Source organism: Erinaceus europaeus, chromosome 5 (assembly GCF_950295315.1).
Source record: "Erinaceus europaeus chromosome 5, mEriEur2.1, whole genome shotgun sequence".
In the NCBI taxonomy this organism is placed as follows: domain Eukaryota; kingdom Metazoa; phylum Chordata; class Mammalia; order Eulipotyphla; family Erinaceidae; genus Erinaceus; species Erinaceus europaeus.
The window spans coordinates 60,042,308-60,069,980 of record NC_080166.1 but is presented as its reverse complement, the minus strand read 5'-3'; the positions used below and the strand labels follow the sequence as shown (position 1 = coordinate 60,069,980).

At 40.1% G+C, this 27,673-nt stretch overlaps 1 protein-coding gene and 1 long non-coding RNA gene across 4 annotated transcripts in view; one reads left to right on the top strand and one right to left on the bottom strand.

The window, feature by feature from the left end:
- Positions 1–27,673, top strand: part of LOC132538615 (uncharacterized) — a 720,469-nt gene that overhangs the window by 158,842 nt on the left and 533,954 nt on the right. The gene's annotated exons all lie outside the window — the stretch shown is intronic.
- Positions 1–27,673, bottom strand: part of PTPRQ (protein tyrosine phosphatase receptor type Q) — a 257,933-nt gene that overhangs the window by 116,162 nt on the left and 114,098 nt on the right. For both annotated transcript variants that reach the window (XM_060191363.1, XM_060191364.1), the window contains exon 26: positions 7,244–7,567. In XM_060191363.1, coding sequence (XP_060047346.1) covers positions 7,244–7,567 — 324 coding nt within the window. The remainder of the gene's footprint in view (positions 1–7,243; positions 7,568–27,673) is intronic.

Below are 27,673 nucleotides of genomic sequence, written 5' to 3'. Positions count from 1 at the left end.
AAACAGGAAAACGAAAATGCACTAAAACAAATAAGATAACTTAAGAGAAATATGAGACAACATCAACAGGAAAAATATTCAGGTCACTGGGATATAAGAAGGAGAAGAGAAAAAGAAAGAGAGAGAGAGAGAGAACTTGAAGAAATATTAAGTAAGAATTTCCCCCAAGTTTAATAATGGAAGAAACTCTCAGATCCAGGAAGCTAAAAAGCTCCAAGAAAAAATGAATTTAAACTGGAGTTCCCCAAAGCACGTAATAGTTAAAATGGCAGAGAACAAAGAAGGCTGCTATACTGGGAATCCTACAAACTGATTTCACCATACAAACTCTAAACGCTAGAAAGGGCTGATAGACTCTATTCAACATTTCTAAGCGGAAAAATAGGTCTGCATCCAAGAACACTTTATCCTGCTAGGTTATTAATCAGGTTTGAAGGAAGGAAGAACTTTTCTGACAAGCGGCCATCTTATCTGTCAGTCATTTACATATTGTTACTGTTTTGATTCATTCTCAAGAGACATTTCACCTGCCCATGCCCATGTCCAGCGGAGAAGCAATTACAGAAGCCAGAACTCCCACCTTCTGCAACCCATAAAGAATTTGGGTCCATTACTCCCAGAGGGATAAAGAATAGGGAAGCTTCCAATGGAGGGGATGGGACACAGAACTCCTGTGATGGGAACTGTGTGGAATTTTACCCCTGTGATCTTACAATCTTGTAAGCCATTATTAAATCACTTAATAAAGACATTTAAATGAACTTTGCCGTTTAAAGATTTCTTAATTTATTATGTGCACTTTTCTTTCCTCTTTGCGACAAAGCATTTTCCTTACATTAATCAATAGAAAGTAGAAAAAGAAGTAATCAACAATAAAAATAGATTAGTTTTGTAAAATCAAATAAGTTGAACATGTTGTCAACGATCCCAAAGCCTTTGAAAGCTAAGTTATAGAAAAATTACTGGCAATTACAATAAGATAAATAGTTCACGTGGAGAACTTTGCCACTAAGACTTTCAAATCAAAGCCAAATGCCTCATTCATGCAATGAGGCTCAGAAACTGAGTAGGCAAGGCACATTAGGGATGCATTGGATCGACCTTCCCGTGGTGCATCCCGTGAGTACCCATTCATTGGGGAAACTGACGATCCTTCCTAGCCGACTGAATCCACATGGATCCCAGTCACTTTCAAAGCCAGCAACAAGCAGCTTTACATCAGGCTCAACCTGACGCTGTTGACTGGCTATGGAAGAAGGGCAAACGCTAGAAGAAGAATTATGACATGGTCATCTCTGTTGTCAAAGGAAGAGGGATCAACAACTATGCCAGAAAATATTCAGTCATCAATGTTTTGGAAACACATTTTAGAGAACTGGGAGTAGGGAAGAGAGTTTATAAGAGGTATTGCAAGACAAAAAAAGTTATAAAGTAAAGAGAAAAGCAAGTGGTTTCTACATGAAGAAGAGAGAAAGCACACTGAAAAAGAATGGCTAAGATTCTGGAGTATACAGGAGAAACAGAAGGTATGTAGGAGGAACTGCAGCAAAACGACAGAAGCCTTTACCAAGAGTATACCCAAAGATGTTTTTAAACAGCAGAGAAGTAGAACACTGTTCAAGATTTTAAGCAGAGAGTAACATGGGCAGAAAGCTGCAGTCACAAGCTAGGTTAAGGTGGAGGGAATAAAATAAGAAGAGAAAGCCTAGTTAAATATCTTTTGTAATAAAGGAAGTGATTTTTTAAAGCATCTGACTTTATTTATTATTTTTCAGTTTATATTTTTAACCTATTTATTATATTTAACTTATTTATTTATTTTACCAGAGCACTGCTCAGCTCTGGTTTATGGTGGTGTGGGGGATTGAACCTGAGACTTTGGAGTCTTAGGCATGAGAGTCTGTTTGCAAAACCATTATGCTGTCTATCCTCACCCTATTTTTATTTTTTAAATAGTTTTTAAACTTCATTTTATTTGGTAGAAATTGAGAGGGAAGGGAATGTAGAGAGGGTGAGGGATAGAGAGAGAGAGGGAAAGGGAGATAGAGGGAGAGGGAGAGAGGGAGATGGAAAAGGAAGTAGGGAGAAAGGGGGTATAGGGAGGGGGAGGGAGAGGGGGAGGGGGAGGGAGAGGGAGAGGGAGGGACAGAGAGAGAGAGAGATATTAGAACACTGCTCAGCTATGCCTTATCCTGGTACTGGGGATTGAACTTGGTACCTCAGAGCCTCAGACACAAAAGTTTAAGGGTTTGAATTTAGAGACTCAGAAAAAAATAAAAACATTCAGAAAATACTTATAAATACAGTAGAATTCAGTTCTGGATGCAGGGGTTAGGATGATTAGAAAGAATCAAAACTGATTCCTGGTTTGCAGTCTTGACCAATTAGATCAGCAGTAGTGTCAGGGGACATAGAACGCAGCAGAGGAGCTTAGCAGATAACACTGGGTTGACGACATCTGTAGGAATCTAAGGGGTTGTAGCAGTGACTGTAACCTGCAAGTCTAGCAGGCATTACCTGGGAGAGATATCCTGAATTATTCATCTGGTAATCCTTTTTAAAAATATTTATTTATTCCCTTTTGCTGCCCTTGTTGTTTTTTTATTGTAATTGATGTCATTGTCGTTGGATAGGACAGAGAGAAATGGAGAGAGGAGGGCAAGACAGAGGGGGAGAGAAAGACACCTGCAGACCTGCTTCACCGCTTGTGACGCAATTCCCCTGCAGGTGGGGAGCTGGGGGCTCGAACCGGAATCCTTATGCCGGTACTTGTGCTTTGCACCCCCTGCGCTTAATCCGCTGTACTACTGCCATCTGGGAATCTTAAGCAGTTAACATAGAAGACTTTGAACAGGCTCAAACATATTTTGAGAATGTAAAACCCCCATGCCTAGAATAACTTATGTGAATTAATCTTCCAATGGCTACAGGGTTGATTCTATTTCAGAAATGCATTGCCTATAAAAGAATTTTATGCTATAGATTTCTACTTATAGTAGAAATTTCTACTTATAATAACCATCTCTTCTTATCATATAATTATTTTCAGAAAATTCTATTTCTACCTCTGTTAATGTATAATTACTGACTGTACTATAAGTGAATTATATATACCCTCTAGAATAATAAGGAAAATAATGGACTCTATAGTAAATTTTAAAAACAAACGTGAAAGCATACTTTGCCCACTCTTTGGTTTGTCTTTTTTTCTAGATCATAAAGTTGCATTCCTTGGCAGCAGCTTTGATGAGACATGTTTTGTTGAATTTTTTTTTTTAACCTAACAGATGTTTGGGTAGTTAAAATTCCTCCTGAGCATGGTATCCTGTGGTTTTCACAACCTAAGTGTTACCCCAGGAATTTTTCTTTCTTGCTGCTGGTGGTCTATAGGAGACACACATTAGAAGTCCCATTTCACTCCATACTAATTTGACACCCACAGTCTTAAAGTTCTCCATTTCCTCCGGCGACATTAAGTATCTATTGTGCACCACAGAGATGTTTCACAGTGTTCTCTGCTTCAACCACACACAATTCAAATTGCTTTTGAGTAAAGGGATAATCAGAAAAATAAGGGAAGGGTAACACCCACAAAAGAGGGTTCTAATGTTCCCAGTTCAAGATTTCTGTTACTCATAATTACTGCACTTTTGCATCCATACACACTCAGCATGAAGTTGAGTTATGGTAATTATACAGATGGCGAAGGAAAAAGTAATTTGTCTTTAATTATCTAGACCAGTGTTAGAAATGTTCTTTTACCTGGATCATGATAATTGCATATATATATATGTATATATATATTTCTCAAAGTGAACATTTTAGTATGTAGCTTATGTATATCAATTATATCTTAATAAGTTGTTGAAAAAATGGACAACAATGATCTAGACCAAAGAAAGTGTTAGCTTGAGTGGGATGAATACTACCTCCCTTCCTCACTGTATTGCATGGTAGAGACTCTGAGAATAAGCCCATTTAACTCTCAGACTGCGTCCTAGATTTTCTGCCTAGATTAATTTTGGTGTGCTTCTTAATGCACAAAGAGACTTCATACACTATGTCATAGTTGCTGTTATTCCACAGTCTTTAAAGTTCTCCATTTTCCTTGGCAACATTAAGGATCTATTGTGTAGCACAGAGATGTTTAACAGTGTTCTCTGCCACCAACCCCTGCCACAATTTAAACTGCTTTTGAGTGAAAGGATTCATTCATTATCATGTATGCAGCGCAGGTGGGAGCCCTGGACCCACACGAGAGGTGCTGTGATACAGAGGAAGTTCAAGTGCTACAGAGCCTCCCTCTCTCCCTTCCCCCTCATCCCCATCTCTGACTGAAAAACCCTCCCTGAGTGGTAAGACTGTGATATTTGAGTTTTCCAAACTTTTAAATAAATTCATTTCAAGCTAGCAATCAACTTATAACTTTTAATCAAAACTGCCAGGATTTCATGAGACATTATTAGTAGGTGTCTGAGCCTACTTTGATGTCATAAGAACAAAATTCACATTTTTCCAAAATAGTAACTCTATTATATATATTTATATTATATATAATATATAATATTTATATTATATAATTAATTATATATAATTATTATATAATTTATATTATATATTATATATATATCTCAAATATATATATTTGTAATTTAGAGAATTCTTTTATTTTCGTCATTGTTCTTATGAGATGAAACAACAACCATTTTCTTGATTAATTCCTTTGTTCCCTAGTTGGATTTGAATAGTTCTTTCTTCTTAAAATTAACAAGTTCAAAACAACCATACTTACTGACTCATTGTAATTAGAGTTTAATCCCTTCAGAGTTCCTATTTCTTTTAAAAAATATTTATTAATTTATTCCCTTTTGTTGCCCTTGTTTTTATTGTTGTAGTTATTGCTGCTGTTGTTATTGATGTCGTCATTGTTGGATAGGACAGAGAGAAATGGAGAGAAGAGGGGAAGACAGGGGGAGAGAAAGAGAGACACCTGTATACCTGCTTCACCGCTTGTAAAGCAATTCCCCTGCAGGTGGGGAGCCAGGGGCTCGAACTGAGATCCTAACACCGGTCCTTGCGCTTTGCACTTAACCCGCTGCACTACCACCGCCCGACTCCCACAGAGTTCCTATTTCTTTCCTATGGCACCATCACACTCACTGTCACCTGCATGATACAGACAAGCATCCTCCCATACTTCCTCATAGTAGCTTCTTCAATCAAGTGACCCTTGTTCAGGCAGGAATTACTTGAGGAATAAAGTGCCTGTCTAATATCAGACACTATTTCATTTCAGACAACAAGGAAACACCCAAAAGAGAGTCTAAAACGAATCAAAGGCAAAAAATGATCAGGTAACTTGTGTTCATTCAGGTAAGGTGATGTTTCAAAAAGACTGCATTACTTTTTGGACTGGGTTATCAGGGACATTTTTTTTTTCTCAGCAGGAGTCAATTCAGGAAAGATCTACTTCATAAAAACTGCTCGTGAGTGTGTGTGGGGGTGTGTGTGTGTTGCATAATGGTTATGCAAAAAAGAAAGATAATTAAGCTTTTTTGTTTTTTTAAAAAAGAAGATAAGCTTGGGAGTTCAGTAGGTCTGACAGGTGACTGCAGTGATAGCAGTAAGGTGGGACTCAGTGTAAAGTAAGATGATCTAGTAGAAGCTGATGGACTTGTACAGGAGAAAAGTGATGGCTATGTTTTCCTTTTCTGCAACTAGGTCAATAGTGATTCAACTTAGTAGACAAGGAAGACTGGGGGGATAAGATGGTTTGTTACACAGGCCATGATGATTTTAAGAGATGCATTCAACATACCAGCCCAGTGATGTTAGCTGATATGGTAAATATATTGATCTAGGACCATGACTCTAAAGCATCAGAGTTATAGATATTTGAAAGTAATTAACTTAAATAAGTAGCCTCTATAGCATTAGAAAATTACCTTTGGTGCTTCAGGAAGTTGTCTCTTGATAAGAGATAGAAAAGGACCCAGTGTATATTTCTCAACCCTCCCACATTTAACATTTAAAATGAAAGAGGACAATGAGAAGTCATCAGATGTTGGGATGTGAAGGTAGATAGCATACAACTGACATCATACTACGGACTTACGCAAACACGTATGGGATTGTGGGTTTATAGTTTATAGTTGTTTAAGCCAGTGCCTGCTGGAAGTCACTCTCCATTCCTGCTGCCTCTGCCTACTCTCCTTCTTCCCAGGACCCACCATGACACTTCCCCCAGGACCTGAAACATGTAGCAGAGCTCTGACAACAAGCTTGTGGACTCACGGCTCCCTCCATCATAGCTAGCCCGTCTTTGCTGCATCGCCTGTTTTGCTGCATTTAAGTAACCTCAGTGTAATAAACCTCCCATTTGTTTAAACTCCAGACAAAGCCACTCAAAGTTTTTAATTTTTAATCACTACTAATCAAATGAGGCTTGGAAAGGGAGGGATATCAAGAGAGCAGGGGGAACCTCCCCAGAGCCCTGCCCCACTAGGGAAAGACAGAAACAGGCCGGGTGTATGGACTGACCTGCCAACGACCATGTCCAGCGGAGAAGCAATTACAGAAGCCAGAACTCCCACCTTCTACACCCCATAAAGAATTTTGGTCCATCCTCCCAGAGGGGTAAAGAATAGGGAAGCTTCCAGTGAAGGGGATGGGACAGGGAACTCTGGTGGTGGGAACTGTGTGGAATTGTACCCCTCTTACCCTACGGTCTTGTCGATCATTATTAAACCAGTAATAATAAAAAGAGAAAGCAGAGTGACTAAAAAGATACATTTTACAGAGATTAAGAGTCAATGTGCTATAAAGAGAAGGTTCAGGCAGCTGTGTTAAAGACAGGTGTTTGGATTCAATCTCAAAAGCTGAACTGCGTGAGCACACAGGAACTGGACTGACACCTACTATACAGGTGTGACGTTAGGCTTGCTGGAAAATAGCAACACGACACATTCAGTGGCTTGGAAGACTAGTTTGTGTGGAATAGATACATCACAGGTAAAGTAAAACCATGAAATCAAAATGCATGTCTATAGTTGTAGAATAAAGTTCCGTAATATTCATGTCCCCAAAATATTACATGAATTAGTTTGTATGCTCACTCAGTGAATGCTCGTGCTCAGTGATTGTATGTGCAGTCGTAGTAAGCAGCTGTCAGTGTACACACATTTGTCTTTAGCTTGAACAAGTAGCACATGTGCTCACATACAAGCTCTACTTATCTACTTACGTCCAGGCAGGGTTTGTGCAGAAACCCAGTTGGTAGCGTTGCCATAACCAGCATTGGTGCTGGCAGCCACTCGGAATCTGTACCATCGAAATTTCTTTAATCCATAGACTGTCTCTTCAGTGAGATCTGCTTCACAGAGGTATTGGATTTTCTGATGTTCAACGCATCCTTCTGATTCCCATTCTTTGCATTGCTGTGCCTGGAGCTGAGTGGTGATCTTGTAATTTTGGAAGTAGCCAAGGATGGCATCTGGTCTCCTCCATTTCAAGGTTGCACTGGTTGACTGAACATTAGAAACAGTAATGTTTGTGGGCACACTGGGAACTGAAAATGGGAGAGAAAAATTAAAAATAAATTAACCATCATTAGGACCAGTGTAAGGATCTCGGTTAGAGCCCCCCCCCCCCGCTCCCCACCTGCAGGGGAGTCGCTTCACAGGTGGTGAAGCAGGTCTGCAGGTGTTTGTCTTCCTCTCACCCTCTCTGTCTTACCTTTCTCTCTCCACTTTTCTCTGTCCTATCCAACAATGACAACCTCATCAACAACAATAACTAAAACAACATAAAAAAAAACAACAAGGGCAACAAAAGGGGGAAAAAAAAGAAGAAAAAAAAATCCTAAAAATAAACAAAATCTTTATATAAAAAAAAATCCCTATCCTTGTGAAATTTCAGGACAGGGTCTACTGGGAATATGACATAGTCTTCATATAATTTTCTATATCATAAATAAATAAATTTCTTTACTTCTGATAGAGACAGAGCTTGAGAAAAAGGAACTATCTTACAAGAGGAAGAGACACCTGCAGCGCTGCCTCACTGCTCATGAAGCTTCTGCCTGCCAGTGAGGATCTTGACATGTGCTCTACCAGGTGTGCTGCTGCCCGGCCAGGAGAATTATATACTCTTAAATACATGTAAATGAAGAGCATAGATAGGGGACTGGATGGTGGCACATCTGGTTGAGCACACACACATTAAACCATGCATGAGCACCCAGGCTTCAGCCCCCGGCTCCCCAGCTGCAGGGGAAAATCTTCATGAACAGGGAAGCAGGCCCGCAGCTGTCTATCCCTTTCTCTCCCCCTCTCTATCTCGCCCTCCCCTATCAATTTCCTGCTGTCTCACCAAACAAAATAAGAAAAAAAAAATGGCTTCCAGGAGTTGTGGACTCAATAGCCCCAGCAATAACTCTGAAGGCAAAAAAAAAAACAAAAAAAAACACATATAGTATGTGCTGTTTGTTTTTGCAGCTGAATCTCAAGCATGAATAAGTTCATCTTGTGGGGGCTGATTTTTATAAAGGTTTTTAAAAAAAATCTTTATTTATTGGATAGAGACAGCTAGAAACTGAGAGGGAAGGGGTAATAGAGAGGGAGAGAGACAGACACCTGCAACCCTGTTTCACCACTCACAAAGTTTTCCCCTATAGGAGGGGACCAGGGGCTTGAACCCAGGTCCTTGCACATTGTAACCTGTGTGCCCAATCAGGTGCACCACCATTCACCCCCCTCGGCTGACTTTTTTTTTTTTGCCTCCAGGGTTATTGCCGGGGCTTGGTGCCTGTACCATGAATCCACCATTCCTGGAGGTCATTTTTTCCCTTTTGTTACCCTGGTTGTTTTACCATTGTTGTGGTTATTATTATCTGTTGGTCTGCTTCTAATTCTGCTTCTAAGACCCCTTCTGTTTTGATCATCACATTAGGTTTGCTTGCATTGCTTAACGCTGTGGTCTGTTTACATAATCACTGCTTTACCTGAGACCTGCCCTGCCTACAGGGCACTGGTTTAATCCCCACTGGTTAGATGCAAGTTTGATACTTCCAAGCACGGCTTTTTCCTTCTCCCCACCCCCTATCCTACGTACTTCCTCTTCCAACCTGACACTTCTGCCTCAGGAGATATAAAGGACAGGATTTTCTAATGAATAGAGACTAGATCGATTGCACTGCATTCCTGCTCATCAATAAAAATTGAACTGCATTTCCAGCTCAGCCATGAATCCCTGGTCGTCTGTCTCCCACCCGCGAAGCTAGCCCAGCAATTATCGTTGTTACTGATGTTGTTGTTGTTGGATAGGATAGAGAGAAATGGAGAGAGGAGGGGAAGACAGAGATGGGGAGAGAAAGACAAATATCTGAAGACCTGCTTCAATGCCTGTGAAGCGACTCCCCTGCAGGTGGGGAGCTGGGGGCTTGAATCGGGATCCTTAAGCAGGTCCTTGTGCTTTGCGCCACATGTGCTTAACCTGCTTAACCCACTGCACTACCGCCGGACGCCTGGCTAACTTTTTTTTTTTTTAAAGAGAGAGACAGACAGGCACAGAGAGAGAGATGGAGAGTAAAAGCTCACAGCACCAAAGCTTCCTTTAGTGCAAAGTGAGTCAGCTCTAACCTGGGTCACACACAGGACAGCAATACACCATTTAAGTGAGCTATTTCGCCAGCCCACCAGGTTGACTTTTTTTTTTAACTTCTGATAGTGAGAGAGACACCACAGCACTGGAGCTTCCCCCTTGTGCCTTGGCACTTTCCCATGACACTGAGCACTGAACTCTCATGCCCTGTGGGGTAAGTATTCCCTTGAGCCAGGATGATACAGGGGTGGGTGGGTGGGGGTGATAAGATTTCCGATAGAGGAAAATGAATGAATAAAGGCTCCAAGTCACAAGTAGGGCTGCTGATATAGCTGAACAGTAACACGAGGGCTTTGTGTGGGTTGACAAAATTGAGGTCTGACAAGAAACACTGCAGGTTTGCCAGCACTAAGCACTGTAGGGTATCTTTGCGATACTCATTTGAGCTGAGGAAGGACAGGCTCTGACATGTTAGTTGGCAGAATCACTGTAGATAGTGTGCTGAGAGTAGACTGAAGGGGGTCACCTGTGCACAGAGCTAGTCTGCAGTTGACTTTTGCAGAGGCAGCACTAGAGATTATGGTGGCCTAACCCAGGATCACAGCAGAGAAAGATACAGAAACAGTGTAGGTCCCAGGTACCCTTTGAAAGAAACCAACACAATTTGCTTAGTGTGAAGGTGATACACCTGGTTGAGTGCACATGTTGTGACAATGCTCATGGACCCTGGTTTGAGCCTCCTGTCCCCACCTGCAGGGGGAAAACTTTGCGAGTGGTGAAGTAGTGCTGCAGGTCTTTCTTTCGGTCTCTCTCTCTCCCTCTTAATTTCTGACTGTCTAATAAAAAAATAAAGATAATACAATTTCTTAAAAATATTTTTACCTGTTTATTTATTTATGTTCCTTTTTTTGTTGCCCTTGTTTTTCATTGTTGTTATAGTTGTTGTTATTGCTGTCGTCGTTGTTAGATGGGACAGAGAGAAATGGAGAGAGGAGGGGAGGACGGGGGGGGAGAGAAAGACAGACACCTACAGACCTGCTTCACTGCCTGTGAAGTGACTCCCCTGCAGGTGGGGAGCTAGGGCTCGAACCAGGATCCTTACGCCGGTTCTTGCACTTTGGGCCATGTGCACTTAACCCACTGCGTTACCACCTGACTCCCAAGATAATATAATTTTTAAGTAGTTAAAAAAAGAATCTGGGGCCAGGTGGTGGCACACCTGGTTGAACGCACATGTTACAGAGTGCAAGGACCCAGGTTCGAGCCCCCGGTCCCCACCTGCAGGGGGATAGCTTCACAAGTGGTGAAGCAGTGTTGCAGGTGTCTCTCTGTCTCTCTCCCTATCACCCCTTCCCTCTCAATTTCTGACTGTCTCTATCCAACAAATAAATAAAAGATAAAAAAAATCAAAAGAAAAAGAATCTAGGACATCTTAAGGAGCTGAGGATATTTTTGCTATAGTCCCACCAAGATATGAAAAGTCCATCCTATAACCATAAGAAAATGAATTCTGCTGAGTTTGCAAGTGTCTCACCTGGTAGAGTGCACATAGTACCAGGCACATGCATGAAGCCCTGGGTTCAAGCCCTGGGTCATGGGAGTGCCTATAGGTGGGAGCTTCATGAGCAATAGAGTGGTTTTCTATCATCTCTCCTTTTCTGTCTCTCCTCCTTTATATCTGCCTGTCTCTCATTATCTAGAGAAAAGAAAAAAGTAGTTTCTGGGAGTGGTGGGATTGTGCAGGCACCAAGCCTCAACAATATCTGGTGGCAAAAAAAAAAAAAAAAAAAGAATGATAAAGAAATGAATTCTGTCACAACCCTGTCAGCTTGCACAAGAAGCTGAGCTCCACGTAAGACTATAGCTGATATCTTTGACTGTGTGGAAACCAGTCCCCGCTATGCTGGGGAAAATTTTGGTGCCTTGGTCATTTTGTTCTCTCCTGTTTCCTCTCTTTCTGCAGAAGTCCACCTGGAATGGTGAAGCTGGGGGCGGGAGGAGGAGAAAGGAGAGAGAGAGGGGAGAGGATGGTTCTCTTAAAACAGTCCTTGGTTTTTATATGGTACATAATTTTATCCATATTTCCCAGTAAATTTTATTAAGCAAGGAGAACCAGAAGCAAATCTAATCTGAAGTCAAAATACATAGAAGTCACGATTTTTATTTTTTAAGCATAGCTACCTCAGAAGCACTCTTAAGTGACCAGCAGTGACCCTCACTTATATCCAGTATCTTCTCTTTTGATGAACTGTGTGTTGAACTAGACTAGTTCAAGGCAACTGCCCTATTGAATTACAGATACAAAAAAGGTTACACTCATTTTAGCATGGAGAATCAGATTTCCATTCTTTAAGAATGACTAAAAACCTCAGCTTTTTTTCTATCCACAGATGGTCCTAATTTGAACACATCACTCCATGCTTCCTGGAGTAATCTGGCAGCTTCCTTACATTTCCTAAACATGACTGAACTGTGATGAAGCAAGTGACATTCACTGCCAAGGTATTCTGTAAATGCCATATTTTTTATTACTCATAAATTAATTGGTAAAATACTTTCATTGTGGTTGAAATGAAAGTCTCTCAGTAAAACTGATTTCAGGTTGAAATACGTGTCATTGTCTAGAGATTATTCTTTAGAAGACTCCACCTAGAAGATGAAAATGTGTATACAATGTATTGATTCGCTAAATTTGTGACTATCACTTACAGGACATGACTCTGAGGATAGCTCATCTTAACTTCTTGTTGGCATGTTTAAGTATACTAGTTTGAAAAAAAATACCAAGTTTCCCCAATTTTCTGACTCAATACTTTTATCTTTAAGCACAGACACTTTTAAGGAAAACAGGTGGAGAAAGTGTATATTTATAAATTATATTCATGTAACTTATAAAAGTATCAACACAATCTTACTTTATTAAAATTGCTTGCCTCTACTAATTTATAATGACTTATGCCTTTTTTGAAACACTAAATTCAAGTATATAATATGAACACTTATGAAAGTTACAGTTTATTACTACTTAGTATGGATCAGTATAAAAGCAATTCCTGAAAAGACAAGTGAAAAAGTAAATCTCAACCCATTAGACATGAATTTTGCACCAACATGAGTTTAATCAGTAACATAGGGTAGATACTAACAGGGACAGGTTTAGGCAACTTGTGTTATGGTAACACTTCCTTTGATACATATATGAAAAGATACTAGGTTGACAAATTGGTGATGTAAAAAGGAAAAGTTAAATGGACAGACAAGATCTGGGAACTATCATGGGAAAGGACAAGTGAGAATTAACAGAGATGTAACAGGACAAATGCTCAAATAAACAAAGTATCAGATGAATTCTGTAAGTGGCAAAACAACGTTAAAGAGTTTGGCGGTGCACTGGGTCAGAGGAATTAAAGTCTAAGAACATAATAATGATATAGGAAGGGAAGTCATCATATATAGTATAACTGAAAGGCACCCCAAAATGAAAGAAGAATCTAGGTAAGTTTTTAGGCAATAAGAAAACAACAGATTAGTTGGTAAAGTATAAGTTCAGATGAATTCTAACATTTCATCATATGACTAGTAATTGGGAATAGGTAGGTTTAAGAGAAGCTACTTAATTCTGTACATATATGGCACAAAAGAGATCACAAGAATAGCAAAAAATAATTTAGAGTTAAAAGAATACTGGCAAAGGGATGGTTATTGAATCAAGAGGAAATAGGATGAAGACAAATGAAATTAACCCAGAAATTAAGTTAACAAACAAAACACAATGGAGAAAAAATAATTTGGAAATATTCATGGATTCTGAAAGAGAGAACGAGAGAGAGAGAGAGGTAAAGAGAGAGAGAGGGATAGAGAGAGAGAGAGAGAGAGGAGAAATAGCAAAGGAGACCACCTGGGACCGAAACAAGACAGGACTAGAACAATTTCAGGAGCCCACCAAATCACCGGTGAGTGCAAACACATGTGGCTCGTGGACAGAGAGGAGCTTAGGGAGAGATTAAGTGGCTGGTAACAGTCCATCAGTTGAGACACCACCGACAGTCTGTTCCACCAACAAGGGGATGGCTGAAGGGAGGAAAGAACTCTCCTGAGACTCACCAAGTGCAACTCTTGAGTCTCCATTGCTACTGCCCTCAGAATGTGGAGCAGCACAGGGAGGCCCTGGGTTGACACCAGGGGACAGAGAACTAACCAGGAAACTCAGGAGAAGACCTATACCTATGTGGCATAGCATGGGGCTGTGAGAGTCTCTTTGCATAACCATTGGATTATCTCTGCCACACCCTGCTTTATCTCTTGGTCAGGAGTCAGTGATTAAGCTAAGAAGCCTATTTATAGTTTAAAAGCCCCCAGGCTCCCATAGCCTACAGGGGAAAAAAAGCACAAAAGAGGCTTTTAAGCCACTGAGCTCCAACTCAGGGATTAAAATACTATTGAAACAACTGTGAATTTCTATAACTGTGAACCCTTTAATTACCTTAATTAGACACTAGTCAATCCAGGCAATAGTGATCAGTAATTTGAAAAGTACTGAGAGAAGGACCTCATAACATACTATATAAAATGGTTAAACCAACAAGAAGAAATATTGGAGAAATGAACCAGGACAAGAATCCAGCTAAAAGCCCCCCAAAGCGTGAAGCACAAAATAATGAGGTCAACATCCAAACACTAGCTAAGGAAATAATCACAGGAGTGAGTAAAGAGTTTGAAAGAACTGTCATCAGAAATACAGAAACAACAAATGAGACTCTGGAAGAAAACACTATCTCAAGGTTACTAGAGAGCTGAAAGCTGAAATAGCTGAGCTAAGAACACAACTAGCTGAACAAACTAAAACAGTATCAGAACAGGGTAACAAAACAGATGAATTACAGAAAACAGTAGAGGGGAGAGAGAATAGAATCAAGGAAGCTGAAGATAGAATTAGCAAAATCGAGGATGAATTAGAGACAACTAAAAAAGAAGTCAGAGATCTCAAAAAGAGATTAAAAGATACTGAAAACAACAACAGAGACCTATGGGATGACTTCAAAAGAAACAATATATGCATTATTGGCTTACCAGTGGAAGAAAGAGAGGGAGAGGAAGAAAGCATTCTTCAGGCCATAATAGCTGAAAACTTCTCTAGTCTAGACAACATCAAAGACATAAAGATTCAAGAAGCCCAGAGGGTCTCAAACAGAATTATCCCAGACTTAAAGACACCAAGACACATCATATTTAGAATGGAAAGGAATAAGGATGAAGAAAGGATCCTGAAGGCTGCAAGAGAAAAACAAAGAGTCACCTACAGAGGAAAACCCATAAGATTAGCAGCAGACTTCTCCACACAAACACTACAGGCCAGAAGGGAATGGCAAAACATCTATGAAGTACTCAATGAGAAAGGCTTTCAACCAAGAATACTGCATCCTGCTAGACTGTCATTCACACTAGAGGGAGGCATCAAAACCTTCTCAGACAAGCAACAGTTGAAGGAATCAACTATCACCAAGCCTGTCCTGAAAGAAGTTCTGAAAGGTCTCCTTTAGACAGTCAGACCACCATAAATAGGCCAAATATCAGAATACTCTAAAACTCTACAAGAATGGTGTTAAAATATCTTCTGTCTCTGATATCAATAAATGTCAATGGCCTGAATTTACCTATTAAAAGACAAAGAGTAGGAAGATGGATCTGAAAATACAACCCAACAATGCTGTCTACAGGAAACCCACCTAACTCCACAAGACAAACACAGACTCAAAGCGAAAGAATGGAAAACTATCATACAGGCCAATGGCAGAAACAGCTATTCTCATATCTAACATGACAGACTTTAAAATAAATAAGATTAAAAAAGATAGGAACAGACACTACTTAATGCTCAGAGGATCAGTCAATCAAGAGGACTTAACAATTATTAACATCTATGCACCCAATGAGAAGCTATCTAAATACATCAAACATCAACACCCCACTCTCTCAACTTGACAGATCATCCAGGCAGAAAATCAATAAAGACATAAAGGGAGCTAAATGAGGAGATATATAAACTAGAACTATTGGACATTTTCAGAGTCATTCATACCAAGAAACTGCAATACACGTTTTACTCAAGTCCACATGGGTAATTCTCAGGATAGACCATATGTTTGGCCACAAAGACAGCATTAGCAAATTCAAGAGCATTGAAATCATCCCAAGAATCTTCTTAGACAATAGTGGAATTAAACTAACACTTAGCAATCAACAAAAGATTAGTAATAGTCCCAAAATGTGGAAGCTCAACAGTACACTCCTTAACAACTACTGGGTCAAAGAGGAAATCAAGGAAGAAATCAAAATGTTTCGAGAGTTTAATGAAAATGAAGACACAAGCTATCAAAATATTTGGGACACAACTAAGGCAGTTCTGAGAGGGAAGTTCATAGCTATACAAGCACACATTAGGAAACAAGAAAAAGCACAAATAAACAGCCTGATTGCACATCTTAATGACCTAGAAGAAGAAGAACAAAGGAACCCTAAAGCAACCAGAATGACTGAAATCACTAAAGTTAGGGCAGAAATCAATAACATTGAAAATAAGAAAAGCATACAAAAGATCAATGAAAGTAAATGTTGGTTCTTCGAAAGAGTGAACAAAATCAACAAACCTTTAGCCAGACTCACAAAACAAGAAAGGGAGAAGGTCCAAATAAATCAGATAAACATCACAACAGACACCGCAGAAATTCAACATATCATGCAAGGCTTCTATGAACAAGTATATGCCACCAAGCTAGAGAATCTGGAAGAAATGGACAATTTCCTAGATACCTATCAACTTCCAAAACTAAGTAGAGAGGAAGTAGATAACTTGACACATCACAGCTAATGAAATTGAAACAGTTATCAAAACTCTTCCCAAAAATAAAAGTCCTGGACCAGATGGTTTTACAAATGAATTCTACAAAACCTTCAAAGAAGAACTAATAACTCTACTTTTAGAAGTCTTCCAGAAGATTGAAGACACTGGAATACTCCCTGCCTGCTTCTATGAAGCCAACATCACTTTGATACCAAAAGTAGACAGGGACACAACAAAAAAAGAAAACTACAGACCAATATCTCTGATGAACATAGATGCGAAAATATTGAACAAAATTCTAGCCAACCGGATACAGCAGTATATCAAAAAGATTGTTCATCATGACCAAGTGGGGTTTATCCCAGGCATGCAAGGTTGGTTTAATATACATAAATCAATCAACGTGATCCACCACATCAACAAAAGCAAGACCAAAAACCACATGGTCATATCAATAGATGAAGAGAAAACCTTTGACAAAATACAACATACCTTTATGATCAAAACACTACAAAAATGGGAATAGATGGAAAATTCCTCAAGACAGTGGAGTCTATATATAGCAAACCTACAGCCAACATCATACTCAACAGTGAAAAGCTGGAAGCATTTCCCCTCAGATCAGGTACTAGACAGGGCTGCCCACTATCACCATTACTATTCAACATAGTGTTAGAAGTTCTTGCCACAGCAATCAGGCAGGAGCAAGGAATTAAAGGCATACAGATTGGAAGAGAAGAAGTCAAACTCTCCCTATTTCCAGATGACATTATAATATACACAGAAAAACCTAAGGAATCCAGCAATTATCTTTTGGATATCATCAGGGAATACAGTAAGGTGTCAGGCTACAAAATTAACATTCAAACGTCAGTGGCATTCCTCTATGCAAACACTAAGTTCGAAGAAATTGAAATCCAGAAATCAATTCCTTTTACTATAGCAACAAAAAACAATAAAATATCTAGGAGTAAACCTAACCAAAGAAGTGAAAGACATGTATACTGAAAATTATGAGTCACTACTCAAGGAAATTGAAAAAGACACAAAGAAGTGGGAGGATATTCCATGTTCATAGGTTGGAAGAATTAACATCATCAAAATGAATATATTACCCAGAGTCATCTACAGATTTAATGTTATCCCCATCAAGATCCCAAGCACATATTTTAGGAGAATGGAACAAATGCTACAAATGTTTATCTGGAACCAGAAAAGACGTAGAATAGCCAAAACAATCTTGAAAAGAAAGTACATCACACTCCCAGATCTCAAATTGTATTATAGGGCCATTGTCACCAAAACTGCTTGTTACTGGAACATGAATAGACATACTGATCAGTGGAATAGAACTGAAAGTCCAGAAGTAAGCCCCCATACCAATGAACATCTGATCTTTGACAAAGGTGCCCAGACTATTAAATGGGGAAAGCAGAGTCTTTTCTACAAATAGTGTTGGAAAAATTGGGTTGAAACATGTAGAAGAATATACTATATTTCATCAAGTATAAAAGTAAATTCCAAGTGGATCAAGGACTTGGATGTTAGACCACAAACTATCAGATACTTAGAGGAAAATATTGGCGGAACTCTTTTCCGCATAAATTTCAAAGACATCTTCAATGAGACGAATCCAGTTACAAAGAAGACTAAGGCAAGCATAAATCTATGGGACTGCATCAAATAAAAAAGCTTCTGCACAGCCAAAGAAACTACTACCCAATCCAAGAGACCACTCACAGAATGGGAGAAGATACATGCCATACATCAGACAAGAGGCTAGTAACCAGAATATATGAAGAACTTGCAATCTCAACAAGACAACAAAGAACCCCACCCAAAAATGGGGGAGGAGATGGACAGAATATTCACCACAGAAGAGATCCAAAAGGCTGAGAAACACATGAAAAAGTGCTCCAAATCTCTGATTGTCAGAGAAATGCAAATATAGAAAACAATGAGATATCACTTCACTCCTGTGAGAATGTCATACATCAGAAAAGGTAACAACAACAAATGCTGGAGAGGTTGTGGGGTCAATGGAACCCTCCTACTCTGCTGGTGGCAATGTAAGTTGGTCCAACCTCTATGGAGAACAGTTTGGAGAACTCTCAGAAGGCTGGAAATGTACCTACCCTATGATCCTGCAATTCCTCTCCTGGGGATTTATCCTAAGGAACTCAATACACCCATCCAAAAATATCTGTGTACACATATGTTCTTGACAGCATAATTTGTAATAGCCCAAACCTGGAAGCAACCCAGGTGTCCAACAACAGATGAGTGGCTGAGCAAGTTGTGGTATATATGTACAATGGAATACTACTCAGCTATAAAAAATGAATATACTACCCAGAGCCATCTACAAATTTAATGTTATCCCCATCAAGATCCCAAGCACATATTTTAGGAGAATGGAACAGATGCTACAAATGTTTATCTGGAACCAGAAAAGACGTAGAATAGCCAAAACAATCTTGAAAAGAAAGTACAGAACCAAAGGCATCACACTCCCAGATCTCAAATTGTATTATAGGGCCATTGTCACCAAAACTTCTTGTTACTGGAACATGAATAGACATACTGACCAGTGACTTCACCGTTTTCAGCCGATCTTGGATGGAGCTTGAAGAAATCATGTTAAGTAAAATAAGTCAGAAACAGAAGGATGAATATGGGATGATCTCACTCTCAGGCAGAAGTTGAAAAACAATATCAGAAGAGCAAACACAAGTAGAACCTGAACTGGAATTGGCATATTGCACCAAAATAAAAGACTCTGGGGTGGGTGGGTGGGGAGAATACAGATCCAAGAAGGATGACAGAGAACCTAGAGGGGGTTGTATTATTATATGGAAAACTGGGAAATGTTATGCATGTACAAACTATTGTATTTTCTGTTGAATGTAAAGCATTAATTCCCCAATAAACAAATTAAAAAAAATTCTTAGCCTTTGAGTAAGGTGTGGTCTATATACACAATAGAATACTATTCAGCTATTAAAAATAGTGAGTTTGCCTTCTTCACTTCATCTTGAGTGGAGCATGAAGGAATCACGTTAAGTAGGATAAGTCAGAAAGAGAAGGATGAATATGAGATGACCCCACTCATAGACAGAAGTTGAAAAATAAGAGCAGAAGGGGAAACACAAAGCAGAATTCGGACTGGATTTGGTGTAGTGCACCAAAGTAAAGGACTGGGGGGTGGGTCAGTTCCTGGTGTAACCTGGAGTGGGAGGATGAGAATATTTTGCAGGAAACTAAGAAATTTTACAGAAGTACCAACTGTATTTACTGTTGACTGTAAAACAATAGTCACCACAATAAAGAAAAAAATTCAATAAAATAAATTCTTAGCTTCCACTGCAGTGTAGTTTTGGCTGACAGTTCAACTACACATGTTTGAACGACAGGAGCTCGGGGGAAAAGCACCAGATGAGAGTAGTGATGGTGAAGGCAGATGTGATGGGGGAGAGTGTGATGTACAGACAGTGTCCTGGGAATATGAGGAACTGTACACATGTGACAGCCATCTTGGAATCTTCCTAAGTCAGTCATCCTGAAGACCTCCTCATGCCACAAAACTTCTTGAAGATAATGAAATAATTATAATTTCCCCTCACTGATTAATAAGATCCCCTGAGCACACATTCAGATTATATAGAAATTATGACACCAAATTATAAAATAAAGCAAAGATTATACACACATGTACATAATCAGTAATCACATTAAAAGACTTAGTATCATTAATCAGCACTATATACCACTATATAGAAATTTGCAACAAGATAGAAAAGCTTTTCAAATTTATTTACTTATTTATTTATTTGCCTCCAGGGTTATCACTGGGGCTACAAGTCCACTGCTCCTGTAAACCATTTTTTCCAGTTTGTTGCCCTTGCTGTTGTTATTGCTGTTGTTGGATAGGATAGAGTTAAATCGAGAGAGGAGGGGAAGACAGAGAGGGGGGAGAGAAAGACAGACACCTGCATGGTCTGTTTCACTGCATGTGAAGCGACCCCCCTGCAGGTAGGGAGCATGGGGCTGGAACCAGGAGCCTTCCTCAGGTCCTTGCACTTCATGCCATGTGTGCTTAACCTGCTGTGCTACTGCCAGACCCCTATTTTTGTTTTTACCTTTATTATCTTTATTTATTTATTGGATAGACTGCCAGAAATTGAGAGGGAAGGGGGAAAATAGAGGAGGAGGGAGACAGAGAAACACCTGCAACACTGCTTCACTACTCATGAAGCTTTCCCCCTGCAGATGGAGACCAGGGACTCGAACCCAGGTCCTAGTGCACTGTAACACGTGCGCCACCTCCTGGCGACAATATAGAAAATCTTTTACAGCAACTAGAATATCTAAGATTTAGAAAACTGTTAATAAGAAATTCTGAATGATGCTGAGAAGTAATTCAAACTCTCCTACATTGTGGCTGGTTGTATAAATAGTACAATCCTTTTCTAAAACTGTCAGTTTCCTGAACAGTTAAATATACATCCTGAGGATGACCCAGCAGTTCTACAAAAAAGAAAGGATATGTACAAAAATATCTATAGAGTTTGTTTGTACTGGAACAATGTGTGCATACATCACAAGAACAAGGAAACACAAAGAATAGGATATTAATATGGGAGAAGTGATCTGAACTAGGAACACCAAAGAAGATCAACTGGGACCTCAACAAGGCAGGACTAGAACGACTTCAGGAACCCACCAAATCACCGGTGAGTGCAAACACCTGTGGCTCGTGGGAGACGTGCTAACTATACGCCTTGTCTTAATGCTGAATGCGAGCAACTACTAAAGCAGTATGATGAGTCGGGCGACCCAGATGTGGCTGACCATCTCATTGCCTCCCTGGATGCCAAGCCCACTGGCAACAACTCACGGAAAGTCTGAACTTCACCCACTCAAGTAGGAAGGCCTGGAAGCGTCTTCATAGTCTGGGTGCCGGTAGCCAACCCTCTCCTGTCTCCCATCCTCCCGTATCTCCAAACTCAGTGGCCAGTCACCTAACTCAAGTTGGACGTGCTAAGATCGACCCAGTCTGGAAAAGAGAAATTTCCCATGAGTGGTCATCCCACTTCCGTTTATCTTGTCCATCTCCAAAACTCTCTCCCTTTACACTGTCTGAACTGGAAGAAGCTTTGAAGAGGGTTAAACCGGGAACGGCTGCTGGCTATGATAACATCACCCCAGAACTCATTCTTAACTTGGGCCCCGCGGCAAAGAAGTGGCTCACTTCATTCCTGTCCCACATCTTGGAATCCGAATCTATGCCCAAAATTTGGCGTTGTGCGAAGATAATAGCAGTTTTGAAACCAAAGAAAGACCCAACACTGGCCGCCAGCTATAGACCAATTTCTCTCCTCTCCGTGTGTTACAAACTCCTTGAGAGGCTGCTTCTGTCACGTATTTCTCCTCTTACAGAGAAATTCCTATCACCCGCCCAAGCTGGTTTCCGCCCAGGAAGATCTACCTGCGAACAAGCCCTGGCCCTCTCAACTTACATTGAAAATGGATTCCAGAAGAATTTAAAGATGGGTGCTGTCTTTGTTGATCTCACAGCAGCCTATGACACGGTCTGGCACTGTGGTCTCCTAGTCAAGATCTCAAGATGCCTGCCTCCATGGGTGGCCAACACTATATCGTTTCTTCTCCAAAACAGAAGATTCCGGGTGCATCTGGGTGACAAGTCTAGCAGATGGAGACTTGTCTCAAGTGGCCTCCCCCAGGGCTCTGTTCTGGCTCCTACGCTATTTAATATTTACATCAGTGACCTTCCAGAAACTTCTTCAAGGAAGTTCATCTACGCCGATGACATCTGCTGTGCAACTCAGGCATCCAAGTTCGACATCCTCGAGGAAACACTCACGAAAGACATGTCTCTGATATCTGATTACTGTAAAAAATGGCAACTAATCCCTAGCACTGCAAAAACGGTATCATCTGTTTTCCATCTACACCATGCCTCGGCCTCGCGTGAGCTTAATGTGCAGCTTGATGATACGAGAATCCGGCATGAAGCCCAGCCAGTCTATCTTGGCGTTACTCTCGATCGCACCCTGTCATTTCACGAACATCTCATAAAAACTGCAGCAAAGGTGGGCGCGAGGAATAACATCATTGCAAGACTGGCCAGCTCTTCATGGGGCGCGAGCGCTTCCACACTACGATCATCATCTCTGGCATTATGCTATTCCACTGCAGAATACTGTGCCCCAGTATGGTTCCGTAGCCCCCATGTCCACTTGGTCGATTACAAATTATATTCCTCCATGAGGATAATTTCTGGAACCATCTGTTCCACCCCGGTTCCATGGCTGCCAGTTCTTAGCAACATCGCCCCGCCAGATATTCGTCGGGATGCGGCATCATCTAAGTTCATTTCCCACGTCTACGCTCGACTGGACCTGCCAATATACGCGGATATCTTCGCCCACCCTGTCCAACGCTTGACGTCTCGTCATCCAATCTGGTCCCCTACGCCTACACTGAACTTCTCTGTTCCAGACTCTTGGAAACAGAGTTGGCAGTCAGCTGACCTCATCACAGACCCCTGCAAGCGTCAACCCGGCTTTGACCTAGCACATTATGATTGGGCCCTCCTCAATTGCTATAGAACAGGCCATGGCCGGTGCACCGCTATGTTCCATCGCTGGGGAGCCAGAGACAACCTGAACTGCCCCTGCGGCTCCAGACAGACTATGACCCACATAGTCAATGACTGCCACCTCTCCAGATTCAAAGGAGGTCTCGAAACTTTACATCAGGCTCAACCTGACGCTGTTGACTGGCTACAGAAGAAGGGCAAACACTAGAAGAAGAAGAGAGGAGCCTAGGGAGAGATTAAGTGGCTGGTAATAGTCCAGCAGTTTACCAGTTGAGACACCATCTCCAGTCTGTTTCATCAACAAAAAGGTGGCTAAAGAGAGGAGAGGACTCCCTGAGACTCACCAAATGCAACTGTGAGTCTTCATTGCTACTGCCCTCAAAATCTGGAGCAGCAGGGGGGAGGCCCTGTGCTGACACCAGGGGACAGAGAACTAAGGAGGAAACTCAGGAGAAGACCTATACCTATGTGGCATAGCGTGGGGCTGTGAAAGTCTCTTTGCATAACCACTGGATTGTCTCTGCCACACCCTGCTTTATCTCTTGGTCAGGAGTCAGTGATTAAGCTAAGAAGCCTACTTACAGTTTAAAAGCCCTCAGGCTCCTATAGCCTACAGGGAAGAAAAAGCACAAAAGAGGCTTTTAAGCCACTGAGCTCCAACTCAGGGATTAAAATACTATTGAAACAACTGTCAATTTCTACAATTTCTGTCAATTTCCTTTAATTACCTTACTTAGACACTAGTCAATCCAGGCAAGAGTGATCAGTAATTTGAAAAGTTCTGAGATAGGGACCTCATAACATACTATATAAAATGGTTAATCCAACAAGGAGAGAAGTGACCCAACAATTAGAAAAGAACAAATTACTATAATCATCAGCAACATGAACTTCACAATTACGTTGAAGGAAAGAGGTCAGACATAGAAGATTAAGCAAGTTCAAGAACTACTGAAAACAATTACAACAGTGGTTGTCTTGGGAGGGTTTGTACAAGAGACTTTTTGTGGAGTGAGAGGGTCTATATATTGCAATGTGTTAGTTACAGGAGTGCATGCATTTGTGAAATGTCTTTAAACTGAATACTTAAATAATCTGTATTTCACTGTATAAAACCAATTTCCCCAAAATAAATAATATATAAAGAAAAAATTATAAAAAGGAACATTTTTTTCTCATAAAATTATGGTAACAAGTCACAGCAATTTAAAATGAAAGACACTAACACTTTTAAAATAATATATATATATATATTTTTTTATTTTTCTTTTTTTCCTGAATGATGTCTGCTGTAAACTCTGCAAATAAATGGAATCTGTGTGCCTAGTCAGCCAGGCTTGCTAATTTCCCTGGGTAATGCCTGCTTCGAGCTCCACTTGTTCCAGAAGCTGGCTACTGGAATAATATTTTATAAATTTAGATTTTGGTAAAATAAAAAGATCATACATTTAAAAAAAATTTCTCATGTAGCCATACCTAAAAGGAGGAAGTCTTACAGATCAATGCACACATGACTAAAACTCCTTTTAGCAATCTTTTGGCAACCACTTAACCTGCAGGTAAAGTTCCTAATAGTAATTTTGACAGCTTTTGAAAGCTCATGGTAAACAGTCAACAATGTCTCTATCTTGTACCAAAGCAATGGCCTCTGGGGGGAAGATGGGGATGAGATGTGGGAGAGAAGGCTTTGGGGAGGGAAGTGTCTTGCGGACTCCTATCCTGGGGAGATGAAAAATTGTACCTTTGTGTCAACAACTATTAACTACTGTTAAGCCCTCATACCCCACCCCCCACAATAAAGTGAGGAAAAAAATGGCTCTGTAATAGCACATTCGGTAACATTAGTTTTAATTTTCAGTTCTAAATTTAAAAATGTTCATCTCCTTGTATAACACATATGGTTAGTGTTGTTAGATTTTCAAATGACAAAGAGGGAGACTATAGGGAGACAGCACAGAGATGGTGCAGAGAAGATAAAACAAAACACAAAGAAACAGTATCACAAGGGGCAGCTATCTCTGCAGAGCGTGTGCCTTGGCACGGGTGCTGTGCAGGCATGTTCTAACTGCAATCAAAGGAATGAACAAGTTGCCAGGGACAGTGAAGGCACACACATGTACAAAGAAACAAAGAAACAAACAAGGGACAGAATGAGGTTGTTTTTTTTTTAATTGTTAAAGGTAAGCTAATTAAATCAGTAAGAAGTCAGGGAAGTAGGGTTCTGATTCTTCACGCTTCCTGACTTAAGAGGATTAGTTCGTGACTCTTATGGAATGATATTTACTATCTTTCTAACACTGAAAATTTGTCAAAGTAATAGCTTCACAGTATGTTCTACCAGCACAGATGGGATTCATTCAAGGTTACAGTGTGTTAGCGGCAAAAACACAAATTACAGTAGCACTGTCTGCTAAGAAATGATCATTCTTTATTTGTCCTTTGAAAGTGCTTTCTTTCACATAGGCCACTGTCTATGCATGGCTTACATTTATAAGAAGGTTCTTTACCAAAAGTATGTGTGTGTGTGTGTGTGTTTCTATGCTATGAAACTCTTAATATCTGAAGTTCAGTAAGGTCAAGCTAATAATAGTTGACACAGCTTTCTATTTGTTCAAGACTTTTTCTTTGTAGCCAGAGTGTACTGAATTTTAAACTTAGTCCAGTTGAATGAACCATGTGAGAAGTAGTCGTTGGCTAAAAGTCATTGGCTCTAAGTTTCAGTGATCTCTTACCACTGGTAAATGTTTTCCACAAAGTGTATAATCTCATACAAACAACAGCACTTTTCTGAAGTGTTAAGCACTGTAATCACCAAAAAGTCAAAAAAAAAAATTTTTTTTTGTCTCTAAGGCCTTGGGAGGAATGTGGTGGTTATCGGGGGGGGGGGGGGGAGGAAGCACAGAATTCTGGTGGTGGGAGTGGTGTGGAACTACACCCCTATTATCTTATAAATCGCTATCAAATCACTAATGAAATAATTTTTAAAAGAAGTTAACAGGGGTCATGATCCCAGACAGATAAAGAATAGCAAAGCTTTCAAGGGAGGAGATGGGATATGGAACTTTGGTGGTGGGAATTATGTGGGATTTTACCACCTCCCCTTTCACCCTATGGTCTTGTCAATAGTTTTTATTTTATAAATAAATTACTAAAAAAAGTTGCAGGTATATGTGTATGCATGAACTTAGTTTAATTTAATTGAGAAATTCACTCAAATAAGAAAGCATTTTTTAAAAAAAAAAACTGGATTTACTTAAATAAGAAAGAGGAGGGAAAAATAGAGTGAAATGGGGGAGGAGGTTGATATGTAAAGGCTGTTATGAAAAGTATCAGCTACAGCAGCAAGGAACAAGAATGGAAAAGAGGGTAATAAGATATGCCCTAGTTGCTAAATAAGTTAATAAAAATGCTGCCTGAAGAACAGCTGGCTTTAGCTGGAGCTGATGGAGAAAACTGCCCAGTGTCCTGCTAATGAAAAGTATCAGAGTATCAACGGGGTCAAGGAGAACTATGCAGAGTAACCCAGATTCAATTTTCTTTTCCACAAAAGGAGTTGAATTTAAAGAACTTTTCAGTTTGTAAATTATCATTCAATACCTACACATTTCACGACAGCAAACAGAATACGTCTGGAGTTGATACAGGATAAAACAAGATCTGACTGTGTGCCTAGGCGCAAATGGCTTCAGGATTCTATAGACTTTCTGATATTAATTCATAATGTGTTCAGTTGTATAAGCCAAGTTCAGATTTGATAACGGAAACTCAATACTCACGCATTTAAATCCGTATTTGGATAAAGTGCGTGTAAACTTAAACCCTAGATATATCTGCATACATTCTTATTGACGAGATTCAATTATAGACATGTATTTTCCAAATGCACAATGAGTCTATCTAGACACTGTGAAACAATGGCCAAAAACTACCTAATTTTCAATGGATATGAACTATTTGTTGAGTTTCTGTGGTAAAGGAAACAGTATAGTAGGAAGAATCCTAGATAAGCGAGAGTTCTGTTAATTATCAGTGTGGCAAACAAAATAGATGCTTAACCTCTATTTCATTTCCCATTTCTGTAAAATAAAATGGCTGAGTGAGGTTACTTCTGAGATCCAGGGTGCACCTAAAATTAAATCATTCTAAAGTTGAAAAGCAGAAGATAAGTTTTATTCACTGAAGTCTTTCCAATATTCCCCAGCACAGTCCTTCATATGTATCAGCTGACTTGATATTGAATAGCTAGATTAAAAAAAAAAATCACCGGGAGTCGGGCGGTAGCAAGTGCAAGGGCTGGTGTAAGGATCCCAGTTCGAGCCCCCCCCCAGCTCCCCACCTGCAGGGGAGTCTCTTCACAGGCGATGAAGCAGGTCAGCAGGTGTCTACCTTTCTCTCCTCCTTTCTGTCTTCCCCTCCTCTTTCCATTTCTCTCTGTCTTATCCAACAACAACATCAATAATAACTACAACAATAAAAAAAACAGGGGCAACAAAAGTGAATAAATAAATAAATATTTAAAAAATAAGCTCACTTTGCCAGCGCTTGATTTCAGGCACCTGTTGTCTTGTGGTTGGTAGGTCTGTCACAGAATCAATAAACTAAAAATTATA